This window comes from Cyanidioschyzon merolae, chromosome 6 (genome assembly GCF_000091205.1).
Source record: "Cyanidioschyzon merolae strain 10D DNA, chromosome 6, complete genome".
NCBI classification, from domain to species: domain Eukaryota; phylum Rhodophyta; class Bangiophyceae; order Cyanidiales; family Cyanidiaceae; genus Cyanidioschyzon; species Cyanidioschyzon merolae.
In genome coordinates this window covers 51,272-75,892 of record NC_010132.1, presented here as the reverse complement: position 1 = coordinate 75,892, position 24,621 = coordinate 51,272, and the positions used below count along the sequence as shown (strand labels likewise).

The following is a 24,621-nucleotide window of genomic DNA, read 5'->3' as shown; positions in this document are numbered from 1 at the left end:
TGGAAAGGGCACACTTGGCCATCTTCACGTGCTCCCAAACGTATACCAATATTTTCTCTTCCTCCTCGGGTATTCGTTCGGTGTTGCGTAAGCATTTGCTTCATCGCATCGTCCATGCGCTTGGCGGACGGAGAAGGCTGTCCTCGATGCCCTCCAGCGTTTCCACGCCCGATGCCGTGCCCTTGGCGCACGGACCTCTTCTGGACGATCTCCTCTGCGATCAGCCTGTCCGCTGTATGCACAGGCTCAGGTTTTCCCGTTTGATCAGGGCTTTGTTGGATGCGATGTTGTTGGCGAGAAAACAAGTACCGAAAGGAAAATCCAGGCTAGAGATCACGTCGAGAATTTTCGGTCCATCTACGTTTTCTTCATGCGAAGCGGTGACGCAATCTCTGCTGTAAGCGATCACTGCGATGACTCAACACCGAGTCCAAGATGCTTCTCCATGCACACAGAATAGACGACAGGCTCTGGAAGCATATCCCACGACATGTTTGATGCGCCTGTGGAAAGCCGTTTCGCTGATAGCCAAGAGGCGTAGAGAAATTGTGTTTCGAAACGAACCGATTTTTTATCTTGACAAGTTCAGTGAACAATAGGGAGGAGTTTTGGAAAACAAGTCTTCAAAGGACCACGTGGAGATTCTCTGCCCGGCAATTCAGCGGCCAGCGTGTCCCTGCGCACACGACTTGCGTTGAAACAGCGAGTCGGAAACTTGGAATAACTTTTGCATATGATTTGTATAGAGATTTCGGTTATTTTACGAACCCCTGTTCCAGAACGTCGGAGATCATCTTGCTTTCTTGCTTTGAACTCGTTGCAGCGACGTCGTGTAGAACGAGCCACTCCGAATAGACGACCGAGAATCCCAAAGCAACCTACGAACCCTTAAGCCCTTGAAACTGCATTTCAATTATCAAGCCTGGATGAAACTCCGGAAAAGTAACAAAAGTCCGAAAACTACAGAGCACTTTTGTATGCTATTCGGCTGGGAAACGATCCAAGATACGTTTCTCCTACAACCGTCGGCCTCGACGCCGTCGATCGATCTGCACTGTTCTTTTTTCAATTTGGACAGGCTTGTTTCCGACCAGCATCTGCAATCAGCACCGATCGAGGTCAAGGCTTTCCTACCCCAGACGCCGTAAGGCTCCTGCGGGTTCGCTCCACTGCAGAGGTCCAGAGAAACTCGCCTCCCGCCAAACAGGGCGCTGTAGTTGTGTTCACTCTGGAACGTAGCGGTATTGATGCAGAGACTAGCTACAAAGTGCCAAGTAGAACAATGTACAACTGGACGCTCTCTTCCTCAATCCCGTTGGGTACGGCGAAAACACTCGTGGCGCGGTCCACGGAACACCGTACTCGCGTGGGCACGCTGGTGGCTCGTGGCACTCCTCGTACTGGGCAGTGTGTCTGCTGTCGCGGCTGGGAAGCTGCTGACCAGCTTCCCAGCGACATCTTCGACATCGAACACGCTTCGCGTCGTACCGGGTTCGCCTTCGGTGCTCGTGCACGGCTCGCAGTCTACTTTTAATATTACTTTTGTGGAGCCTTACGACGTGCGGGCAAAGGAGGCGTTCGCGTTCGCGGCACTACAGTGGGCAAACGTGTTTCGTTCCAGCGCTCCTGTTCGAGTCGTCACCCGCTATGCCGCGCTGGCGGCGGTATCATCTGCAACGAATAGCGATCTGGGCTCAACGTTCGCCTACTTGGTGTTTGGGAATGGCACCAACGGCCTCCTGAACCGGACTTGGTATAACACTGCCTTGGCAGGAGCGATCGCGGGCCCGCAGGTCGTCGCAGGAACGCCCTTCGATATGCAGATCGACTTGAACAGCGCAGCGCCATGGCACTTTGATCCGTACACCACCATTGATCCGCTGTCGGAGCCGCACGCAATCGACTTGGCAACGACGGTGATGCGGCAGATTGCGGCAGGACTCGGGTTCAGCGGGACGATCACCGCGAACCCTCAGACCAAAACCGCGCACTACGGCCTTTCGTACGACACACACTACGGGTACCCGGCATTTTCCATTCCTGGACGCTTTGATTCATTGCTCACCGATGCTGCAGGCTGCAGTTTGATTGAATCGTGCCGACCGTTCGGCGGCGGCGGTCTCTATCAGGCGCTGACAACCCTGAACAATGTCCTTATTCGGGACCGGGCTGGAAATCCGTTCATGCTCTTCAGCCCCAATCCGTACAGTGCGGGGACAAACACGTACCAGTTTTCGCCGACGACCTGGCTGTGGGACTGCGTCGCGGCGGGATTCCAGACCCAGCGCTGCAGTTCCCTGGTTACACCCTATGCCGTCCCCGGTGAACAGAACTATGAGATAGGCGCGAATACACTCGCGGTGCTCGAGCTGCTGATGAGCAACGACACGCTTCCGTCGCCGCTTCCAAGTTACTGCACAACGGCCTGCAGTAGCAATGCGGTCATCGTGACGGAGGCGATTGCAGCGTTTCAGGACGACGCTCCGGGGGTAAATGCCGGGCGCGTCGCTTCACTGGACACACCAGCCGTCGACCAGGAGCGTGCTCACCTGGGATCACCCACGGAACGCATCTCCATTGGCCGTATGGATGCGTTCTCGACGTCGCTCCTGAACGTGCCGGATGCAGACGTACCTGCGTGGATGCACTTGGTGCCAAGTAGTGCCCCATCGAGAGGAGCGGTGTCCGGAAACCAGGAAGCAGGTGCTTCGAGCCTCGAAAAAGGGAAGAACGTCTACGTGCCGTTGGTACCCGAACCGTTGCCTTCGACATCAGGACTTCCGAACGCTTTGTTACCATCCTGCGGCAAGGTTCGAAAGGCGCTCGCGAGTGCGCTCCAGAACGTTTTGCAGGCCTATAACTACAGCAACAGTGCCGTAGCACCGATGCACTGCCACCTCAACGAGACCACGGAACGCTACCTCCTGAGCGCAGCGATCCTGGGCCTCGACATGTCCGCTCTGGGGAGCGTGCGTGCCACACTCCTTGACAGTGCCAATACCACCGGTGTTCTGATTGCTGTTTCGATGCAGGTAGCGCTCGGCACGAGTCTCTCGCTGGACCCGGTCGTTGTGGTCCGTCTTTACGACCGCACCGGCGAGCTGGCACCGGTCATGCCGCCACCGCTCCCGCTGCAGACAGCGTTGTCGTATGCCGGTGCGTATGATGTGCACTGGCGAGTCGAGGCCGCTCCCGGAACCGTGGTGAACCAGACAGCATTCTGCGCTCATACATCCTTCCAATCGCTGCTTCAGAGTGCAACTCTGGTGGTTTTAGAATTTTCTATCAGCAAGGCGCTGAACACTTCCAGGTTCGGAACGGCACAGCTGTCGCTTGTGCCAGGTCGAAGCGAGTGCTCGTTGTACCGTGCCTCTCCAGACAGTGCACCACCGGCCAAGTACGACCTGTTTTTCACGATAGGTGTTGCGCGCTCTGCGGCGAACCTGAACAGAAGCGCTGCCTTTGCTGCTGCTGGAGCAACTGCTGCCCAGATGTTGAGCACCGTCGATGTCCAGGAGGTGCTGCAAGCCCTGGCACCACATGGTCTGTTTACAAATACCGTATTCGTTCAGACCGTGTATAGTTCGTTCGCGTTTTGAATGCCTCGTGCATATACCTAGGATATGTTATCGTTTTGGGGCACACGTTTCACCACAGAGACATCATTATGGTTTTGTGGGGTGACGGGGGCGCGCTCGGGCCACCAGAGCATCCACGATGTCTCGACGAGCAGCAACAACTGCTTTCAGCGGTTGCCGGCTACCGTATCCGATAGCTAGTATCATTTGAGGACGCAGTTTACCAGCGTATCTGGGTGCTGTGATCCGCTCAGCGAGATGCAGTAAGGTTCGGCGGCACTGCAAAGCGTATCGCAGGTTCGCTAGCAACATATGAAAGCGCTGAAAGCTCCTCTGGGGTAGTCACGTGCACGTCACGAGCAGTGCACTGCTGTCGCGGACTCTGCAGCGTACACATACACGGCACTGCTGCTTTGGGAAAGTATCCATTGACGCTGCAGTGCGCTCCGATTCTGCATCCGAAGTTCTTGGTGCAAGCCCAAACGACACTGTAGCGCGGTTGCCTGTTCATTGCCGATGCTGCAAGTTCTCGTTCTGCATCCGCGGGTACTCCGGCGCTTACTAGCGGCAGTGCAGCTCTGTTGACTGTTCACTGCTGATGTAGGTGTCGTTCTGGGAATGCTGAACGCTCGTCGAGCGACACAAAGCGCACATAACGCGCGCTCTCCCGCCGGGGTATGCATCTGAGGAGTAACGCGGGCAGCATTTGCGGCGAAGATGCGTTCCCACGCTGCACAGCAAGAATATTCATTATTTCCCCCATGGCACACAGTGGTACTGGGACAGGAATTCTCGCAGGTTTCAGTGAAGCCGTTGCGCGCTGTTTCCGCCTGATAACACATCCGAAGAGACGCTTACCGGGTGCGAGCGTCGCTCTCCGGCATGCGAGCACTTGGTCGACAAGCGGAGCAATGTCGCTTATAAGAAAAAGCACAGGTGCGTCTGGATACGCATCTGGGCACGACGCTGACATGAGCACCGAAAACGCCGTGCCTCTGCAGTATGCGAACGTCGCTGACTGCAACCTTGTCGATCATCATGTGACGCTCGTGCATGCTGTACCAGAGCCGCACACTACTCCGATATTTTCCTCTCCCAATCTATCCATAAATTGACCTGGACACACCCGAAATAGAGAAAAAACTATCGGCAACGAAACTAGACACCTGTTCCTCTGGAGAAAGTCGTACCCTGTCTACGGTTACCGAAGCAGTGTTCCGCGAGTGACGCTCTCGATACTTTTGGTTCTGGCAGCAGTGCAGCTCCGTTTCGCACCGGATAGTTGTTCGCCCTCTGCGCTTCGACTCTACCCGGACGCTGGCACCGGTTGTCTCTGCGGGATGGAAACCTCATCGACGTGTTACTCGGGACTCGTCGAGCCGCTGACGTTGCATTTTTGAATCCAAAGAAACCAGGCGGGGGTTTCAGAGCATGGAAACCTCATCGACGTGTTACTCGGGACTCGTCGAGCCGCTGACGTTGCATTTTTGAATCCAAAGAAACCAGGCGGGTTTACAACGCATGCTGTGCGTGATGCTCCGAAGTAGGCGCTTGTTTCTGCACAGGCTTCAGCGTTTCTGACAGCAGTGCCTCCAATGCTCGCCACGTGCCTTCGTCCAGATAGCAGCGAATACTGCGGTAGCTTTCTGTGAACGCGACTCGAAGTTGAGCGTATACTTCCAAGGTCAGGCAGGATGCCAGATGCAGACCGGGTAGCTCAACACCCAGGATCAAGTTCATGATCTCACTCGCTGCAATCTGCTCCGCGAGAAACGGGGGCCAGTTCTTCACCAAGTAATTGGTCCAGGCCGAAGCGTTCGTTTCGCCCCCGAGAACGCTATCTGGGGATACCCACCAAACCACTCGATCATGCCAGTGATCCGCATCGGTGGCAAACCAGCCCAGTGCAAGTGACAGCAATAAGAGCGCCCATGGCCACAACAGCACCGCTGTCGATACTTCCGAGCTCGACTCAGCTTTTGGGAGGACGAGTTTCTCCAGTCCTTGGATAAGTGGCACCTTATCCGTCAACCGAGCACGGACAAGAACTCGCTGCAACCAGTGGGGCAACTGCGACAGCGTTGCTCGCAAACTACGCCCCTGACTCGCTTGCCAAGTGTAACGACGATGTTGAAACCACAGACTAAGGCTGCCTTGGGTGTCGTTGGCCCTGCGCCAGCCGAGTATCTGCTCAGAAAGGCGACGGAGATAGGGTGTATCGATCACTGGGAGCCATATATGCTGATGCCACCGCAGTGCCTCCTGTTCGGGGTCCGTGCGGGATGTCTCTGCCACGGACGACCGAGTAGTCACGGGTGAGCTTGCGCCCAGTTTGTTTGATGTCGCCTGTTGCTTGCCCTGGTTGGATGCGTCTCCGGCACTTGTTGGCGTGACAACGGGGTCCGCCGTCCAGCGCTCGCACCCAGCTCGAGTCGGGGTTGACTCGTTCAGACGCGTCCCGGTCAATGTCTCGCCGAAAGACGTCACCGCCGTTGGAGTGGGAAAAGTATCGGCTGCATCTCTGGATGCCTCGGGTGCAACGTCCGGCGCTTGACCTGGAGTCAGCGTCGCGTACGACTCGGCGGTGACGGTGCCTGGCACGTTCGCGCTGACGGTTTTCTCGCCAGGCACTGGTGACGACTCCAGAGCAGCGCTTTCCAAAGCGAAAGCATGCCGTCGGGGATGCTCGCCTGACATGGGTGCTGTATGAGACCACATGGACGCTGACCCCGATATCACGAAAGTGACACACTTCAGCGCGGTACGCTCATCTTCAACATGCTCGTTTGCCTGTGCGGTGGAATCGTTATCAGGTTGGCTCAGCAACATGGACTGAGCTCGTGCCATGGCCTCCTCAAAGGACATGGACGACGCACCACTCCTTGCCATGCTCCAATGTGGTCGACAGAAAGGATCCAGTCCACTGATGGCACAGGCTAAAGCACCATAGCGTCCAAAGTCCAGGGGCCAGCCTGCTATAATGTCGATCAACGATACAAATCGATCGTTTTCGAGAAGTTTTTGGCGGTTTCGGAGTAAAAGCAGCGCCCAAGGGGCATTGGCGAGAACGAGCGCTTCTCGGTGCGGAGCGTAGACCCCATCCACCAGACCTGCAGCGTAGAGGTCTGCAGCGACCAGCCATGTTGGTACCTCGGGCACATCCAGGTCTATGGCCGGGTCCAAAAAGTCAAGTCGGGCCCCTTTCCAATCATGCTGCAACAGGGCCTGCTGTAACTGCCACCAAACCGAGCGCGGATAGACCAGGCGCTGGATAGCGGCCATACGTCGCTTGCCTGCTCGCAGCGCTGCCTGGTCTCCTGTGGAGGTTCCGATCTTTAGCAGGTTCCATGCCTTTTCCAGTGCTTGACGTTGTTGATGCTCCTGTTTTCGAAAGTGCTGTAGTTGTGCTCCCCAGTGAATATAGTGAGACGACGGTGCAAGGAGTACAACCTGCAAGTGCGGGCCACGTCCTGTACCCGGAGGTTCTTGCACTTCGCGCCCGAGTGCTGAGAGCCAGCGTTCCAGGTCAGCGATCGCGCGTTCTATGAAGCTCGGTGACAGCCAACCGTAAGCGTTCAGTAAAGCACAGTCGTCGATGACTTGCCAGGCAGCTCGGTCTGCTGGGCGAAGAGCGAGCGCTGGCGTCAGCGGCTCCGCAACCAGCGCTTGCTGGAGCCAAGCCTCTAGGTCCCAGGCGATCCTCAGCGTGGGGTAATCGGCTGGTGGCCACAGAGTGGAGCTGCTTGCGCTGTGAGAATATCCCAGACGGAAGGAAGCCTCTCGGAAACCGCGAACTTGCAGCCACATTCGAGGCAGATTCAGGAACGAAGCAGCAGCGAGCGACACTGGCTCATTGCTCTGTTGTACTCGTGTACGCGGGGTGTGTCGCGCCTGGGGCACGACGGCCTCAGTAGCGTTCTCGTTGGTAGCGCGGCTGTTTGTTGCGTCTGGGACGCTAACTTTCAGCAGTGTACAGAAGAGAGCGGTGCTTTACGTGAGCGTTGGCCACCAGTGGTGAGCACTTGTCTGACAATGTCAGGATGAGTGAGTTTCACTCAAACGCTGAGGGACCTACCATATATCGCTGCGCCCTGCTAGTTGCCGCCGCCGTTGAAGTCTGTGACACACCACAGCGTCTTCTTAGGATAACGTAGAACTCGCGTTCAAGTCTGGCTCTCTCGAACACGTACCTAGGGAATGATGCTGTTTGAGGCACCATAGCCTTGGGAGCGCTTTGTGCGGCTGACGCTTTGACCACCCGCTGAGCGGCTTCAGTGAGTCCAGAGCGTCGATCATTAACTTTTGACAGCCTCTCGGGAGCAAGTCCAGGAGTCGCGGATTTGTTTTCTGGGAACGAAAGGCGTCAGGCGGTAACACGCTCCCGCGACACCGTTTCACGTCTAGGAGACGATGCAAACAATTGCTCGTGCAGGATGAGCGCAGGTCGATCGTTCCAGATCCTGAAGCGGCAGATAAGCGGTGATGATTGTAGGTGAGACTGTGGACAAATCAGGAGCCCCGCTCACGTTCTTTAAAATGAAAGCGCGTCGCGCTGTACAAAAGGTGCGGAACACGAGCTTGCAGCGCTGCCTTGAGCCATCAGCACAGCGCACTTGCTCCGTGTGCTTTTCCAAGTCGAGGATACGAGATCGTCATGCGAAAACGGGACATTCTTTATAACTGAACATGATCGACTTGTTTCCCTGAGTATACATGAACCAACTTGGCGGCAGCTTTGGCACGGTGTATCCACGAGTGCTTAGCGCAATAACGAGTCGGGTTCACGACTCGATCCAGGATACTGGAAGAAAACAGGAGAGCCAGGCCTCCGTTCCATGATCAGGGAGCTTCCGTCATCCCATGAGGCTTTGCAGACGAAGCGAAGCGTTTCGGAGCGTGGAGCGTTGACCTTTAGACACCGCTCGGGCGTACACAGACGTTGCATGCGCTGACGTATGGGAGAGCGTTAGACGTTTCACCGGGGTCTCTGTAGTATCGCGCGTCTTCCCATGGAAGCTCCGCTCACTCGCACGATCTCAGCAGATGATTCGAACGACAAAGCATGAAGATACTTCTCCCATAGACTGCAGTCGTGCTTATATAATCAGTGGAGCGAAAAAGTTCCTCGATCATGTGGGGTGCATGAATACCCATCCGAGGACGCCTCCAAGTCTTGTTTGATCGGCAGACTCGTATCGTGTTCTCAGATTCTCCTTGTGCACTTCAAGTCTGAGAGACTGCCCCATAAACCTGTATCGCGTCAGCTCCTCGGTTCTCTTCTTCAGCACTACATATCGTCAGATACTGAAGGTGACGTTGGAGTCTCGTTTCACGAACTCCTCGCATATATTGCCGCTTGTTGAACTCATCCATGCAAGGATTGCCAGAACACGAGTACTCAGTACCATTGGCTGCTCTGCCAGCTCTCCGTACTTTTCTATCGCGCGAAGCGCTCCGCTGCCTTCTCTCTATCTCGATGTTCTGAAGTGTACACCGCAGCTCATCCCTTGGATTTCTTATTTCTTCAAATGGCGCGCTTCTTTATGCCGTTAGATGAGGAGCTAAGCGGAGCAAAAAGGGCTTGCAGACGAGGGACGCAATGTGGCCAGGTACCAATGTGTGCTGAACGCTTCAGCGACTCGCCCCGTTGAGCATTAAAAACGTCTCACAATAGAGAAAACACTTTCTACGGGGCTCAACCACGGATTATATCGAGGAATGAAAAGCAGCTCTATTCCCCGATCGAATCAGCAAACATTCGAACGCAAGGGGAATGGTGAAATACCAAGCCGTACAACCGGACGACGTCGTCAGACGTCAGGGGAAATTTCTTCCATGATTCGGTACAGTGTGTGCTGTTCTACGAGCCTTCCCTCTGAGCGAAACTGCGGCCGCCAAATGAATCCACTGCAGCTCAAACAGTTGATGATGTCCTCGCTCTCATCAAGTTCGATCATACATACAGCTGGCTCCATCCCCGCGACTACCCATGTACGCCCCGACCATTTCGGCCAAAGAAAGTCGCATCGTCTGAAAAAGACAGAGCTACGTCTCTGTGCCTCGTGCCGATCGGGACGTTCCGGGAACGCTGTCGTTGCGAATTCGATACAAGACGGCTGTGCATGAACCAGGACTTTATCGCGACTGTATGCCAGTGCATTCAGGATCACACGAATTAGCTGGCGAGAAAAACAGATAGAGGTGATGGGTATCATCGTCGCTTTCCCCTTCCCTAAAGTAATCAACGGGTCGTTTTTCTACCAGTGAACGCAAGCACGCTATGAGTATATCTGGTTTCGGTGCGGATCGCATGTACTTGCTTCTTTATTTCAGTGTTCCTCGTCCATCTGAATACTGTGGTGAACCGTACCTGAACGAGGAATGCAGTCCACCTTGCACTGTTCAGTAAAGAATATATATCTAACATTCTATTCGTCTACGATCTATACAGCACATTGCTTCTACATCTCGACCTTCTGCTATACACATCAACATAGCATACGAATATGCATAGCAGGAATGGAGCCTCATGGAGTCGCGCTGGTGAGCAGAGAGCGTCTCGAGCGTCCGCATGGGATGCGTTTCTGGATGGACAGAATTCGAACGACCAAGAACGGCAGTGCAGTACAGTGCAGTGCAGGAATCCTCAGCTAGCCGACTTGGGGCTTGTGAACGTGTGTGAGCGTATGCGCATACGCACCGCTCCATACATAAAAACGAACCTTCTTTGCCATATTCATGCTTCGTGGTCCGTATACTCTGCACTGCAGTGCACGGGTACCGAACAATATGCAACTCTAATTCTGCTTGCACGCTGCCCTCATGGCTGATCGTGGTACCTCCGTCTCCTCGTTCGAGTCGGAGACATTTGGAGACAGCACGCTAAGAGGCAGCAGCGAACTCATCAATGGACAGGAACGAGGCACGCGCACACGTCGAAGCAGTGCACGTCACCGCAGTCGTTTGTCGGGTTTCTTTGCTCCACCACAGATCGAAGCGATCCAAAGGAAGCCAAGTTCCTCCTTGAGACGCTATCCTCGAAGCAGGTAACTTGGCAAATTCTCAACTTATGCAGTGCAATCGTGCTCTCCGTCACCTACACGCTAGCAATGAGTCTGTTTGCACGCCGTTTCGAAGCGGCACTCCCGGCACGCAACCTCGTTGACCGCGTCGTCGTGTACTGCTTTTGCGTGCTCCAGCTTACTTTCACGATCGTCTACTTTTTGCGTCTCTATCGGTATGGATGAATCCGTCGCACCTTCGAAATGCGCAGCTGCTTCCTACAAGGTCTATTTATTTTCTTTACGATGAATATGATAGGCAAAATTGCACGAACGATATCGGAGAAGCGAGCGGCACCACGATCGCCATTCTCTATGTCTCCGACCTGGTCTGGCAATGGTTCTGGATATTTGGTTTTTATGGACACGCCATGGCTATTCTACGACTCTATCGTGATATGAAGGATCGCCACACGTTTCTAGAACGAAACCGCGTGGTATTTGGTCTCTGTTTGATCATCGCCGCCGTGGAGACAGCCATTTGCGGCTGGTCTCGAACGACGTTAGGACTCACCTGGCCGGGCATGTTGGTTCAGTTTGCTATGCGTGGACACCAACAACAAGTGGCCTACTCGCTTACGTTTGCGCTCGTGGTTACCATGCGCATTTTCCTCGATGGCTGGATTGCCATGGAGCTCTACCGCACCTTCCGAGTGCTCCAGCAGCTGCCGTATACCTGTTGTCATCACAAACAAATGGGTGCTCGTTTCTACCGTGTCTTTACTGCGATATCCTATATATTCGTGATTGCAAACGATACCATCGCAGTGGGCCTGGTACCATTACCAAGCGCGAACGCGTCCCTCGATGGCGTACCGTTGCGGTTGCTGGGTATTGCACGATTCAATGGTGGTGCCTTCGCGATGCTCTTTACATAATCGGTGCTCCTGCTCTATGTGCATTTACCTCCGACAGTGCTGGGTGTTTGGCTGCCCTGGATCGTTGCGCTGGCTCCGGACCCAGCTGCATATCAAGAAAAGCGAGCCCCACAAAGGAGCGTTTCCTCCGAGTGGGAGTTGTCCGCGCACAGCGCCAGCCAGGCGGCACCGTGGCCAGCGGACGCACTGGATGCAGAGCGAGAGCTGCGCAAAGCAAACCTCTACTACCAGACAGAGCAGGAAGCACTGCGAAATGGAGACAGCTGGCTCTCGCGCTCACTTGTCCTCGAGACGCATGTTTTGATCTTCAACATGGCGTACCTGTCCTATCGACCGTGGCATGACCCGCATATGTATGCAGAGATGTTCAATCATTATGGTGTGGGCGAAATGGACCCCCTGCAAGCACGAGTCGTGCGGCATATCTCCAGCGCCGTTACAGATGTACATGTGCTCGTCATTGACTTGGCGGATAGGATTGTGGTGAGCTTTCGCGGTACCAAAAGCACCAGAAATTTACGCACAGATATGAATGTCCGACGGGTTCCTCTCAAGGAGCACCTGCATGCACGTGAATGTCCGCAAATACAGGATACGTGGCGCTTGAGCGCCTGCAGCAAACACGGTCAACGCGGGTCGTTGCGGGAGTCACCGGCGAAAGCGACGGTCGACGGTACAACTCGAATGCCTCGTACGACGAATGCTGTAAGCACCACTGCCTTGGCTGCCGGGCGTAGCGGCACCTCGGCTGCGACTTGTTCGCAAATACCGCCCGCAACACACAGCAAGCGCGAAATAGATTCGACTAGGAAGCACCAGGCATCAGTGGAGGCCTTTGCCAAGGACGATTCGCATATAGAGCGCGGTCTTGATGATGCCCTGTCACAGGAACTCGGTTTAGATCCTGGAGGCCGTTTTGCACATCGACGATGGTGGCAGTATATGCTGAGCGTACGCGGGATCCGTTCCCTGCGCTTTGGTGATTTTCGCGCTCAGGCTGGTGAGGATTTTTCGTATCTCATAGGGCGACGAGTGCCTACAATGGTGCACGGTGGATTTTTGCACGCCTATTTATCCGTGCATGAAGAGTTAATGGAGACGCTGAAACCGCTTGTTGCAGAGCCCTCGAGCACTGCACCAACCGCAGTGGATGCGGCTTGCGCGCCCTTGAGCAGCACCTGCGGCGATACCACTTGTGGTGTCGCTACCAGCCTGGATAGGCGCGTGCAACCATCGAACCGCTTTCCCGAGGTGTCCAGTGCGGATATTCGTGGCGGTTGTGAACACGGGCAGCAGCAACAGCAGCTGAGCTTAGCGGGTACAGAGACCGCAGCGCGGTGTCGAAGCGAAACTGCTACAGCAGCAGCAGCAGCAGCAGCAGATGCGAGCGAAGCGCAACCGTGTAGTGCGATGAACTCCTTGGATAGTGCATCTTGCAACCACAAACCGGTGATCTTTTGAGGTCACTCTCTCGGCGGGGCCCTGGCAAGCATCGCTGCCCTCGATATGACGTGTTTTGAGAATTCACAGTCGTTGCGTCTGTCATCGGATCTGGTAATGTGTGTGACTTTTGGGTCGCCTCGAGTCGGGAATCGCGCTTTCGCTGCAGCGTTCCAGCGACATGTGCCGTTTTCATTCCGATGGGCAGCGGTCGGCGATATCGGGACGAAACTGCCTTTCTGGGGTTATGAGCATGTTCCGGTCAAGGTGATGCTGGATCCGTTGTCGGGGAGCATTCTCATGGATCCCTCGATCATCGAGGAGTCCATGGTGGCGTTTCGGAACTCTTTGGATGCGCACCTGCGACCCGCATATATCCAGGGTTTTGAGCGCTGGTGTCGGCGCTACCACCCCCGCTGGAATGTGCAGTTCTGGGATTTCCACGACGTGTTTGATGACCACGCCCTAGGTGCTGCTTTGGAAAGCATCACATGATGAATGCATGACCTATGCAAGCGCATGGCTGCTGGAGCGTGCCATTTGTCCTCAAGGTCCGCTACGCTTCGCAAACGAGCGCAAGTACGCTACCCATAGAAGCACACCAGCATCACGAAGGTGAGCAACGACATGTCGGGTACGCGAGGCACGCTTGAGCATCAGCCGAATGGTGTCTTGGATCACGCCCGGTGCGAGGTCGCTCAAATATGTGGCTCTCGCCACACGCTCCACCTCGACGACCTGCAAAAAAGTACACCTCTGCGAATCATGCTCCAGAGGTATGCATCAAAGGTTCCGCCCGATGTTCGTCGAATCGTCATGCAGACTGGTCGGTCGATGAATGCAGCACCTTCATCACCAAACTGAAACGCGTTGACGTCCGAGTGGAGAGCGTGAACCGTCCCCGGTCGACTGGACGCGGAATCCGTCCGAATTCCCGGTACCGAAATAGACGCGATCCGCCACTGGCTACCATGAGAAGCGTCTCTGGCGGGTACTTCTGCGAAATCCAGAATGAGGCATGCTGCGCTCTGTCCACTAGTCTGCAGGTCTGGCTCTGACGCGGCCGCATCGATGCTGGAGTTTAAGCTGCGCCCCAGTGATCGACGCATGCTGCGGTTGCTGAGATTGGTCTCTCGATAGTCAGTCGTAGTGCCTCAACCAGCGCCAATATTCCTGCTGAATTCATGCTTGTCGCGAGTACGCCTTTGAGCGCGTTTGCCGACAGAGGCCGGCGCCGTGGTGCTCGCAGCACAGCACGCGATCATGTGCTCTTTGTGGAGCTGCAGACAAGCACCACTTTTGCAGCGCATGGTACACGCGATGGACGCGAGCGTAGCCTCCAACGATCCGCGGTCTAGTCCTGAGGTATTCCGGCGGCGATAATCACCACCCAGTATCATGACTGAACCGCTGTAAACGAGGCATCATGCGATATCCACAGGGCCAGGGCACGGCGATGATTCAGCGGCAATCTCGCTCAAATGCTAGCTCACTGAGGATTCTCCAGTGTTTCGTTTTTATTGGATGATCGTCGCCGGTGATGTCGTCTTTTCTTTCTCACGGAAGACGCGTTCTTGGCCGCTGGGTGCACGTCGTCCTCGTGCTCTGGATCTAACGACGACGACGATGACGACGACGACGACGAAACGGATGCAGACCTCCCGTGGTCGCGCTTTGCAGAGGCGCCATCCTGCGCTCCACCAGGTGCCCTCTTCCTCGAGCGCATGCGTTCGGGTTCAAGTCTCGCATCAGAGGTATCCAATGCTAGCATCAAACGCCGCTCCTCGGGTGTGCAGAGCTCCTCGCCAAGCTCTAGTTTCGTGAGCAAGAGTCGAAACCGACTTTCTGGGCGACGTAAGATACGTGACATCGACCGCGACTGCGAACCGAATGCACCATCTGCAGTTGCCGCGTCTGCAAGCTCTTCCAGATGCTCCCAGGCAACGACCTGGCGGTATCCCGGAGTCTTGGATGCCTGGTCCGCGATCTTCGCGACTTGCCTCACAAAAGGACTGCCTTCAGCCTGCAGTTCATGCTCGCGTTGGCGCGACGCTTCCGCTGCTCGCCTTTCCGCCAGGACGACATAGCGACTGATGCGACGCCAAATACTGAGTTGGGTGAGTCGACGCGCGCTGCCAGTTTGCTTTAGCTGTTCGAGATCGGCAAGGAATCGCCTGGCAACACGGTCCATGGCAGCGTCCGATTCTATTTCCCAGTCACAGGACTCGTTTTCAATGTCTTGCTCTAAAGATGTAAGCGACTTGTCGAGTACCTCAAGTGCCTTGGCTGCCAGCCCTGCACACTGCATCCCGAAACGCACTTGCTCCTCGGGTGTCAGTTTCGCTTGGACGAGTGCTCGCAGCTCTGCAGGTGATGCAAACGTGCTCAGATTACCGGCTTCCTTGGCTTTGCGCCACCTTTGATGCAGCTTTCCACTCTCTGGATGCCCGGGTTCAGCTTTGGCTGCCATGAGAGCTGCTGCGCGTGCCGTTGCAACAGAGATGCGAGCGTGGTGGTTACGAGGAGGTCAGAAAACTGAAACAATCGATATGATGGTCTCTCTAAAGCGTCTAAGTCTTCAAGGCAGTAACCGAACTTGTCGCTTCCGCTGTCTATGAGCAGAAAAGCGTGTAGCGTATGCCTGGAGCCGTACAGAAGCAGCAGCACGTGCTTTTCGATGTTTGCCTGTGCACGAAGCTGCTTCCCGAGTCGGCACCCGGGACAAGCCCAGCGGGCGCACGATCGTTCTGAGGCGACTTCGGCTATTTTAGGGAAAAAAGTGTATATATGGCTCTTTTTGAACATAGCGACGTGTATCCGAATGGTACACAATAGATCCATATCTGCACAAATTGGACAGATACGTGTCGTCGCCACAGGCGCATACACACGTGTGTTCGACGCAGCGATGCACACGCTCATCAACATCAGCCACTCGGGGCTTGTTCCGTGACTGCTTCCTTTACATCTCTCTTTGCTGTGGCTTTAAATAGAATGGTGTCTTCCATTCATGCGACTCTGTTGCCCGCAATCGAAGAGTATTGGTGGTAAAGTTATGTACTGATTTTGCATCTTCTGTCTGTATACGCATTACGTTGGTGGCGGTAGGAATAGCCCCTAACCTCAGTTTATACGCCGGAGGTAACGTGGAGGATCTGTTCCGTACGAAGCCACTGTGGGTACATCGCGGAGGATGCTGCCGTCCGAGCTGGCAGGCACCGCCAGTGCGCGGGCTGCGCACGCCCCTGATGCGCGCATCCGCAATGGATGGTAGGCTTGCGCCTGTTGCGGAATGCACGTTTGCGCCCCATCCGTAGCAGAAAGGCACATGTAGTGCTGGGGGTAAGCGCGCACAGAGCGCTCTTGCAACTGCTTCATGACCGTAAACGCGTTCGCAGCAAGTCGTTTGCCTGTGGTACGGAGCGCGTTGGACTGTCGTTGGCAGGCTCGAGGAGCGTGCCTTGCCCCAGGACGTCACTGGCGACGTGCACCTCGAACGCGGGCAACATCCCGAGCTGTTATCGCCGGTTTGTTTGACGCGTTCAAACCACTCTTCGGCGACGGAGAGAATGACCGCGCACAGAACAAACAACTTGAAAGTCAAAGGGAGCGTGAAATTGCAGAGCAACAGAGAATTATGCGGGAGAAGCTGGAAGCGCGCCGAGCTGGGCGGCACCTCGAAGGCGTTGCAGAGCGGCGTCAAGCTGTGCAGGAGCAGCTCAACGCCAAAGAGAAACCAAAACCGGGCGAGGACCCGCTAATAGCCTGGGAGCGGCAACGAGAGAAGGAGCGTACTGCTGGGACCTGGAAAGAGGTCGGGTACGGCGAAGAACCAAAACGGGGCATTATACTGCCCTGGCCGTCCTTCGGTATACCGCGCTTCGATTATGGAGAACGCTTTGACCTCCGTTTGCCCTACGTTGACGAGGGCTACGTTGATGAAGACGCAGATATCATGGGTAAGGTATTTGGACGGCGTCGCAAGCCGCCCGAGTCGCAACGTTCTCCAGAAAACGGCGACAACGGCACGAATGCAGCCTCTGAATAGATGATTTCAGGTCGGGATAAAATTCTGATGATTCGAATCTAAGGGTCTTTGCACGGTCAAGGGCTTCAGGATGTCGCTGCCGGTAAAATTCTGATGATACGAATCTAAGACGCTTTGTACGGTCCAGGGCGTCACAGTGTCGCTGCCGCACGCACGCACGCACGCACGCACGCATCTGCGGAAACCGAGCGCAGCTTCCATCGATGGGACGTGATGATCGAAAGCGCGCACGAGCGGTGCGGGCATGCTGCATGTTCCGATTGCAGCGCGCTCATTCCAACGATACGTGTCTACGCTCACTGCAGTTTCAGCAGTACCACACGCGTACCGCATAGCTTGTACGTTCACGTGCGAGGTAGGAATATTCTGATACGAGCGCTAAAATCGCTGTTTTAGACCCGAGGTTCCCTTCAGATTGCAACCAGTGATCTGCGGGACTTAGAATGACCTCTGCTGTGGCACAGATAGGGACGAATGGTGCCGGAGCTTCCGGGGACAGTCCAGAGCTGAGGGCACCCTGCACAGACGCTGCGTCGTCGCTGGAGGTGCGGGTGAACGACCGCGTGTTGCGGGTGTCTGCGGCCGATCCAGAGGCTCTTTACGAGGAGTTGCGGGAGCAGGTGGCTTCAGCTTGGAACTTTGCCAGAGAAACTGTGAAACTGATCGCACAAGGACGTGTTCTTCGCACTGGGGACGCGCTCCTCGCGGCTGTTCAGAAGCAGCAACCGCTTCGCGTCATCGGCACGGCTTCGTTTGCACTGGAGCGCGTTCAACTCGCTCGACCAGACCCGCTTGTGCGGCCGGCGGATTTTGACGGGCCTGGACGGCGTCCGGCTCGGCCGTTCGATGGCGAGCTGTATCCGCGCGCACCGGTTGGGAGCTGCTCGCGTTGGGGCTTCTCCGAGCTTCGGGTGCTCGGGAACTTTGCCGATGCTCATCAGGCCCATTCTTTGTTAGAACAGCTGGCTAGAGATCCCGGTGTTAATTACGTTATGCAGAAATGGCACTGGCGAGTGGGTGCACTCTGTGAAATGGCTCCTGACGGTCGAGTCGGCGTCGATCCGGTTTGCGTCCTTGGACTGAATCAAGGTCGCGGTGCTGCGATTTATCTGCGATTGCGAACCGATGATTTGGCCGGATTTCGCCGATATGACGCTATTCGGGAAGTACTGGCACACGAGCTTGCGCACAATGAGCACGCAGAGCACGATTCCAGGTTTTATAAACTGATGCGAGAGATCTTGAGCGAGATGAATCGACGTGATTGGCGTCGATTGAAGGGCTTCAGACTCGGCTCAGGAAACGCGGGCGCTCGATAGTACGCCAGGTGCAGCGCTTGTGGATCAGCGACGCCTCCTTACGACACATGGCGCCGGGTCTGCGTTCGTGATGCAGCATTGAATAATCGACGATTTCGATGCGCGCGCAGCGCGCATGGCAGAGCATGTCACTCAGATGATTTGGTCACGATAAGCAACACAAAAACAGCACCAGTATTATATTCAAAAATGATTCTTGTTCGAAGGAGCATCGAAAGACATCGGTGCGGCTGCATCGGCGCCGTTTCAGGCGAGAACCCTGGAAACCACCGAAGCGCGAGTGTGATCCACGATGTTCAAAGCTGGAACTCCGAATCGGAAACGACGCGTATTGTGACGCTAGCGCATCGGATCCAATATGGGCATGTATGGATGCTAGCACAGGCGCTCCCTGGTATGCTTCCAGAATTGACCAGACGCCAGCGGATGCCGCTCACTACCGGTGTTCCTGTACGTTTCGTCGTCGATTTCAGGACTCAGTAGGGTCTTGGGTGTGATTCGCAGGTCTCGGGATCGATTTTTCTAGACGATACAGAAACGAATCATCGAACCTGTCTCTTCCGAGAGCGCAAACGCGGCCAGTTTCCGAGGGATCAAACGGTACTCTGTACAGGGTCGCTTTCGCTTGAACTGAACCTGGTCCGGTATCGCAAAGGGAAACAGGTGCGCTCGGTACGCGTCAGGGAAATGAACGCCTCAGAGCGCATCATTCCCGACAAACAGGTGATTCATTTATCGTCGATGCGACTGTGTACGACGATGCTGCTCCTGCAGATGACATATCATCGAGGGGTGTTGCATGCCTCTGCGGATTCGACCACGGCCGTCAACAACGAACGCCTTGCGAGCGGCGCAGGTTTGCACGCGGTGTACGGTGGTGGCGAGCAGCGCGCTAGGCTCCGCTCGCCATAGACCATATGTCTGGCCGCCCACGTGCAGACGCCTCCCGGCTTATTGCGACCGGCCACCTACTATCGGTTTCGACTTCTTCTTCGACAAATCCGCCTTGAGGGGCTGCCCATGAAGTTGGATCGTCTCAGCTCTTCGGCGCTCGTCTCAGGCACGGCACATCGTCTGATATTGATAGCGGCGTTAAAGTCCCGGTTCGCAAACTCCATCAGTTTCTTGCTGTCGCTTGCACTCACTAATGCAAGGATTCCTCGAACTTTTGCCCTCCGTGCCATTTCCTGTTCTGTCGGCGCTCCATGCTTTTTCAATATCCTCAGGGCTCCGCTGGCACTATTCCGTCTTGACCCTCTGAAGTGTACTTCCCAGCTCATGCTGTATTCATGACGTTCGGAACTCATCCATCGGTATTGTGACAACGCGCTGTGCGCACGCCTGGTACGCTCTCGTCGATGGAGAGCGTATGATCCCTTTTTTGGAAGGCCAAGCGCCATGCTACGTATGCTGCTAGGAGGCTTAGACTCATGTACTCCGTGAGGGCGCTCACCTCATGGAGGAAATTGGCAAGTGCGTGCTGCTTTCCGTAGTGCAGGTTGAGACGCTGGCGAACTCGCCGGGTCATTGAGTACTTTTCCCACAGCAACTCGTTATGAGCAGCTCGAATTTTCATGAACGCTACAGAGGCTTGCAAGTCCGCTCCATGGCAAGTGGCCTGGCTGATCACTTCCAGGTGCTTCTTCACATCTGTATTCGAAGTCTCACTTTTTTTCCTCATGTTCATGATTCCTGATTCTCGTTAGTGTCTCGCTCTCGCGAACGTTATAAGACACATGCCTTTCTGGCATAAGTTGCCGTCGATACCATCTTGCGCACACTTGGGTGCTGCGGTGGTCTTGACATTCGATTTCGCAGAATCCACGTCAACGACAAAGTCGTTCTTCTGCACCTCCTGCGTCGTACGATCCGCCATCAAGCGCCGATAGTGCAAACGTATGGGTAGTCCATCGCTCCCAATCGTACCCCTGAATACATTTTTTGTGCTCCTTTTAAGACATTTGAAATCAAAGATATTCTTCCGACAAGTCTCCCGGTTTCGCCGGTGAACCTCTCCCTGCCTGAATCGAACTACGAACAAATCTTCCTCATGATGCCATGAAGGACTCTGGAATCGATTGTGACACAGTACGACATGATCTTTCATAACGGAACGACGTTGAAGCGCTTCTCCAGAAGCCCAGCCATCCGTTTCAAAGACTCTCAACATACCTCCATGCCCAGATCCATATGCGCCTTGCGTTCGAGTTCTTCGTTCCAAAAACACGAAATACCGCAGGTTCAGGGGATAGCATCTTTTTCCATCTCTGATACCTTTTCTTCTGGATTGGCCAGCCCCAGACCTCCGCGGTGCTCTTGGACAGCCGCACGGACCACAGGAGCTTCATTCATGGTACTGGGCGATGCCTCCTCACCGGCGAATTCGATCTCCTGTTCATGCTGTCGATCGTTCGTGATGCTACTCATGGTGGCCCATTTCCCTTTGTGTGAGAGGTCCGGGTACAGCGCAAAGATGGAGCGTTTCATGATGCGTTTGAGGTTCATGGTCAAATGGTTCCTCATATTCGTGGTGTACTTCATCGCCCCGTAGATTTAAATATGATGCAGCGTTTCGTGAAGCGTTTTAGGTTCATGCTCAAATGTTTCTTCAGATTCGTGGTGTACTTCACCGCCCCGTAGATGTAAAAATTCGAGCTCACCTTTATATCGTACCGTTCAAGCGTTAGACGATATAATTTTCCTGGAGGGCATACACTCGCTCATTTCTCCTCGAAGTTTCCCCTGTGCCACGTAGCAGGTGCTTGATGAAGGCCTCGCTGAAGAATTCTCCCGGAACCTCGACTGTTCTGCTGTCCGTGATGTCGCGATACGTCTCGCTCACCTTATGCATCAGTCCTGAAGAAGCCTTAATGATACTGATGGAGTACGACGCGACACGGTTTCTGATGGCCTTTCGCAACTCCTGCTTGTAGGGATTCTTGGTCTTGAGTAGAAGAAATGCTTTCACTACATTCTCGTCGTACTGTCGCCTTTTGTGTCGCTTTTGAGGTCGAGCCTCCCATTTCTTCATATTCGCCTTGTCTTGATCCTCTGGGCTTGGCAGTGTTTTTAGTTTTTGTTTTCGGCGATCGGCGGCGCCGAGCCTACCGGATCCTCCATTTCCTTCCCCATGGCTTTTCTTTTTTTATTTTTGAAAACGAACCCGCTACGAACGCTTCTGCTATAAACCACGAAAAAGCACTTGAAAACGCTAATGCTAGGGCTGGAGCACAGCTGAATCGAAAGACGATAATTTGCTATGGCTTCAACCGAAACACATCTTGTACGATAGAGAAACACGCTAATCATCAGGATAGCGTTGATGTGTAACGGCGAGATGCGCGTCGCGTTTCGTACCTTCCTGATATCGGAGAGCACGTACGGACCGCTCTATAGAGAGAAGAACAGAAACTAACCACTAGATAGCAACGAGACTAGAATCTCTTTTCACCACCACAAGAAACGTTACATGGGGAACAAGTTTCCATATTGTCAAAAGTTCACTGTACTAGCGGAAGGTCCCGCGAGCTGAACGAGTCTCCCGGGCTAGCGCTGCATACCCGCCTCCCGCCCCCGCAATTGACGGATGCTGTAGTGAGATGTGAGCAGTTTGTCCGCAACGCAGTTCATTCAGGAGCTCGCAGCGGGTATGACGCCTCTGAGCGTCGCCCTGTTCGCGGTGGACACCTGGCATGCCGCTTCTCGCTGCCGCAGGCTGTAGGTCTGTCTGCGCTGCTCGCAGGCCTTCAGCATGACTATGTACTGCGAATCCGTACCAGGTGAAGCGTTCCTCGATTCGACGCCCTCAGTGGTGGTGCTGGAAAAGCTTTTCCGTCTCCGTGATGCATCTGCACCAGCGGTATATGCGCCAGGACGGGTGCTCATGGCATGTTAGGTGCAAATCAGAACCTAAGAAATAACCAGTATATCTGAAAGGAAGTGCGAAAAATAGAACTTGGAGGTAGGGTGCTGCAGCATGGTGGACGCTTTTTCGATCATCAATACGCATCCCGCAATCTGGGATCTTTGGTCAATCTAAACGTTTTGGCATCGAGAAAACTGAGTCGCTCGCGCTGTTGTTCGCTCGCATACCGACTCGTTTACGTAGTGTACCCCATAACGCACCTGAGTGAGTTTGGAGCGGCATAGCAGTTACCAATCAACTCTTTGTACTTTCTATGAGAACTCAGTTGGCGTTTCTGAGCCTGGTGCGTCCCCTGCGAACCACTGCTCCTGGCGCTGCTGCTGCTGTTTCGACGACTGCTTTTGCTGCCTCCGCCGTCGGTGGCAGCGGTGTTTCTGGTTTTGCACTTGGGCCAGCGCTTGGGTCCATGCCTGGCTCCCGGAAGCGCTCTCGTGCTGTTAGTGACCTGCGCTGCGCAGCTCGTTCGCCGAAAGAACCCAGTGGCATCTTGATCGTCAATAAACCTCAGAACTGGACGTCGTTCGACGTCGTGAACAAGGTACGCGCAACCCTGGAAAAGTACCTACGACAACACGAGGCGCCCACCGCTGCTAGTCCTCCTGCGGGTGTCGGCAAGTCGTCATCTGGGTCTGGTGCAGGTCGGCGCTCACGTCGTTTTCGACTTCGCGTCGGACACGGTGGAACGCTGGACCCGCTCGCGAGTGGTGTACTCGTTCTAGCGGTAGGCGCGCAGTACACGCGGCAGCTTTGGGAGTTCCAACGCGGACGCAAGCAGTACCGGGCAACGTTCAAACTCGGCTCAGCGACGGATACTCAAGATTGCACTGGTGAAGTGATAGCGCGCTCGAGTTTTGAGCATCTCCGTGAATATGACGTTGAGGCGCTGAATCGCCTCCTGCAGTCGGAGGCATTCCACGGTGCAATCGTGCAGCGAGTACCAGCCTTTTCCGCAGTTCGCGTGCAAGGTGAACGGCTGTATGACCTCGCTCGGGCCGGTAAAGCCGATGCGATCGGTGAATTGCCTTCTCGAACGGTCTACGTCTTCGAAGCACGCTGCGAGGCATTCGACGCGAGACAGGGCACAGGCACCTTGTTCGTGGACTGCTCGGGGGGAACCTATATCCGCACCTACATTGACGACCTGGGGAAAGCTCTCGGCACGCACGCGCACATGACAAGTCTGGTTCGACTTCGCGTCGGTCCGTACGCTCTTGATGACGTCTCCATGCCGTGTCTGCAAACAGAGAAAGAGCTCTCGAATCCCGAGAAGATTCTCAGCTGTTTGCAAGCAGTCTCCGTGACTGCACCTCAGCCCGCATCGTCGCCGGTAGCGAAACCTCCGTCTTCTGCGGCATAATGCTGGAGCCAATCCATCGAGTGAAGGTACCAATGGCCTTCTGGGAGCCGATGCTGCTAGAGCAAGTCTGGCAACGGCAACGTCTTGATGCTGATCCAACCAGGCTGGATCAGGATGACTGGGCGGCCGGCCCTGAACGTATTCGAGACATCAGCGACTTGAAAGGCAAACTTCGCGATACTGATTCATTCGGAATAGGGTATTTGGTTTCCAGGCTACGGTCCGTATGCAAATTCGAAACCTCAGCTCCGTTATGGTGCGAGTTGAGAGCATTTCGCTGGGAGTCGACGCAGTCAACGGCGATGACGCGCATGAACCGAAGGATTTTTGGGTCGGCACAAGAGCGGCGAGGGATCAGCGTCGGCTCGCACTCGCTTGCGAACAGTTCGTGTTCCTGATGGACGCTGCCTCTTCCGCTATACTGGTTAAAAAAACAGAGCACCGAACGACGACTTTTGCGGCTGAACGCTCGTTGCTCAGGCTGTCCGGGAGATGGCGCACATAGATGAACGTGGACGGAAAACGAAACTCGGATCTCGTTCGGTATTCTGTGATGAGAAACGCCGAAGCGCATTCGTCTATGTGCCATATAGCCGCGGCTTTTCATCGTCAGTCGTCATCGAAGATGTGGAACTGCGCAGTGTGCATCAGTAGACAACGCCGGCTGTCTGTTCGTGAGCACACTCGCATTTGGTACGACAAGCGCTTCGTTGACGACTGCGGGTTGCAGTGCAGCACGCGTCCGTTTCTGGGCACCGTGCCTGTAACAAGATACAGCAGACCTGTTTTCGTTGAACGAAGACGGAAATTTTGGACATGGTCAGGTTCCAAAGATGATCGCAGCACGAAATGTTCGTTTTCATACTCTACCAAAATGACGCATCGGTTGCGGTCATGTTTCTGAATGTCCATCATTTTGGCTCGCACCAGAGTAGAATGCAAGGAATCCACGCAGCTACCACGGGCGGAATAAGTAAAGATTGGGTCTCTTCTCATGTACATCATCGGCAGCCCG

The 24,621-nt window shown here is 54.8% G+C and overlaps 6 protein-coding genes and 1 non-coding gene across 7 annotated transcripts, besides 4 other annotated features; 5 read left to right on the top strand and 2 right to left on the bottom strand.

The window, feature by feature from the left end:
* Positions 1-1,247: 1,247 nt before the first annotated feature.
* On the top strand, positions 1,248-3,599 carry CYME_CMF031C (hypothetical protein; the record flags this gene model as incomplete). The annotated part of the gene is made up of 1 exon (XM_005535648.1): positions 1,248-3,599. The coding sequence occupies one exon, from the start codon at positions 1,248-1,250 to the stop codon at positions 3,597-3,599; it is 2,352 nt and encodes a 783-aa protein (XP_005535705.1).
* Positions 1,486-2,007: a sequence feature (possible transcribed region).
* Positions 3,600-5,090: 1,491 nt separating the features above from the next.
* On the bottom strand, positions 5,091-7,385 carry CYME_CMF030C (hypothetical protein; the record flags this gene model as incomplete). Its single annotated transcript, XM_005535647.1, has 1 exon — positions 5,091-7,385. The coding sequence occupies one exon, from the start codon at positions 7,383-7,385 to the stop codon at positions 5,091-5,093; it is 2,295 nt and encodes a 764-aa protein (XP_005535704.1).
* Positions 7,386-7,499: 114 nt separating this feature from the next.
* On the top strand, positions 7,500-9,249 carry CYME_CMF029T. The gene has a single exon (XR_002461258.1). It is a non-coding gene; the product is annotated as a hypothetical transcript (transcript).
* Positions 9,082-10,893: a sequence feature (possible transcribed region).
* Positions 10,389-14,351: a sequence feature (pseudo-gene of triacylglycerol lipase).
* Positions 14,352-14,446: 95 nt separating this feature from the next.
* Positions 14,447-15,427, bottom strand: CYME_CMF026C (hypothetical protein; the record flags this gene model as incomplete). Its single annotated transcript, XM_005535646.1, has 1 exon — positions 14,447-15,427. One exon carries the CDS (start codon positions 15,425-15,427, stop codon positions 14,447-14,449), a length of 981 nt encoding a protein of 326 aa, XP_005535703.1.
* A 906-nt stretch (positions 15,428-16,333) lies between these two features.
* Positions 16,334-17,005, top strand: CYME_CMF025C (hypothetical protein; the record flags this gene model as incomplete). Its single annotated transcript, XM_005535645.1, has 1 exon — positions 16,334-17,005. The coding sequence occupies one exon, from the start codon at positions 16,334-16,336 to the stop codon at positions 17,003-17,005; it is 672 nt and encodes a 223-aa protein (XP_005535702.1).
* A 443-nt stretch (positions 17,006-17,448) lies between these two features.
* On the top strand, positions 17,449-18,324 carry CYME_CMF024C (hypothetical protein, conserved; the record flags this gene model as incomplete). The annotated part of the gene is made up of 1 exon (XM_005535644.1): positions 17,449-18,324. The coding sequence occupies one exon, from the start codon at positions 17,449-17,451 to the stop codon at positions 18,322-18,324; it is 876 nt and encodes a 291-aa protein (XP_005535701.1).
* Positions 18,325-19,346: 1,022 nt separating this feature from the next.
* Positions 19,347-21,266: a sequence feature (repetitive element).
* A 1,236-nt stretch (positions 21,267-22,502) lies between these two features.
* On the top strand, positions 22,503-23,606 carry CYME_CMF022C (tRNA pseudouridine 55 synthase; the record flags this gene model as incomplete). Its single annotated transcript, XM_005535643.1, has 1 exon — positions 22,503-23,606. The coding sequence occupies one exon, from the start codon at positions 22,503-22,505 to the stop codon at positions 23,604-23,606; it is 1,104 nt and encodes a 367-aa protein (XP_005535700.1).
* Positions 23,607-24,621: the final 1,015 nt, after the last annotated feature.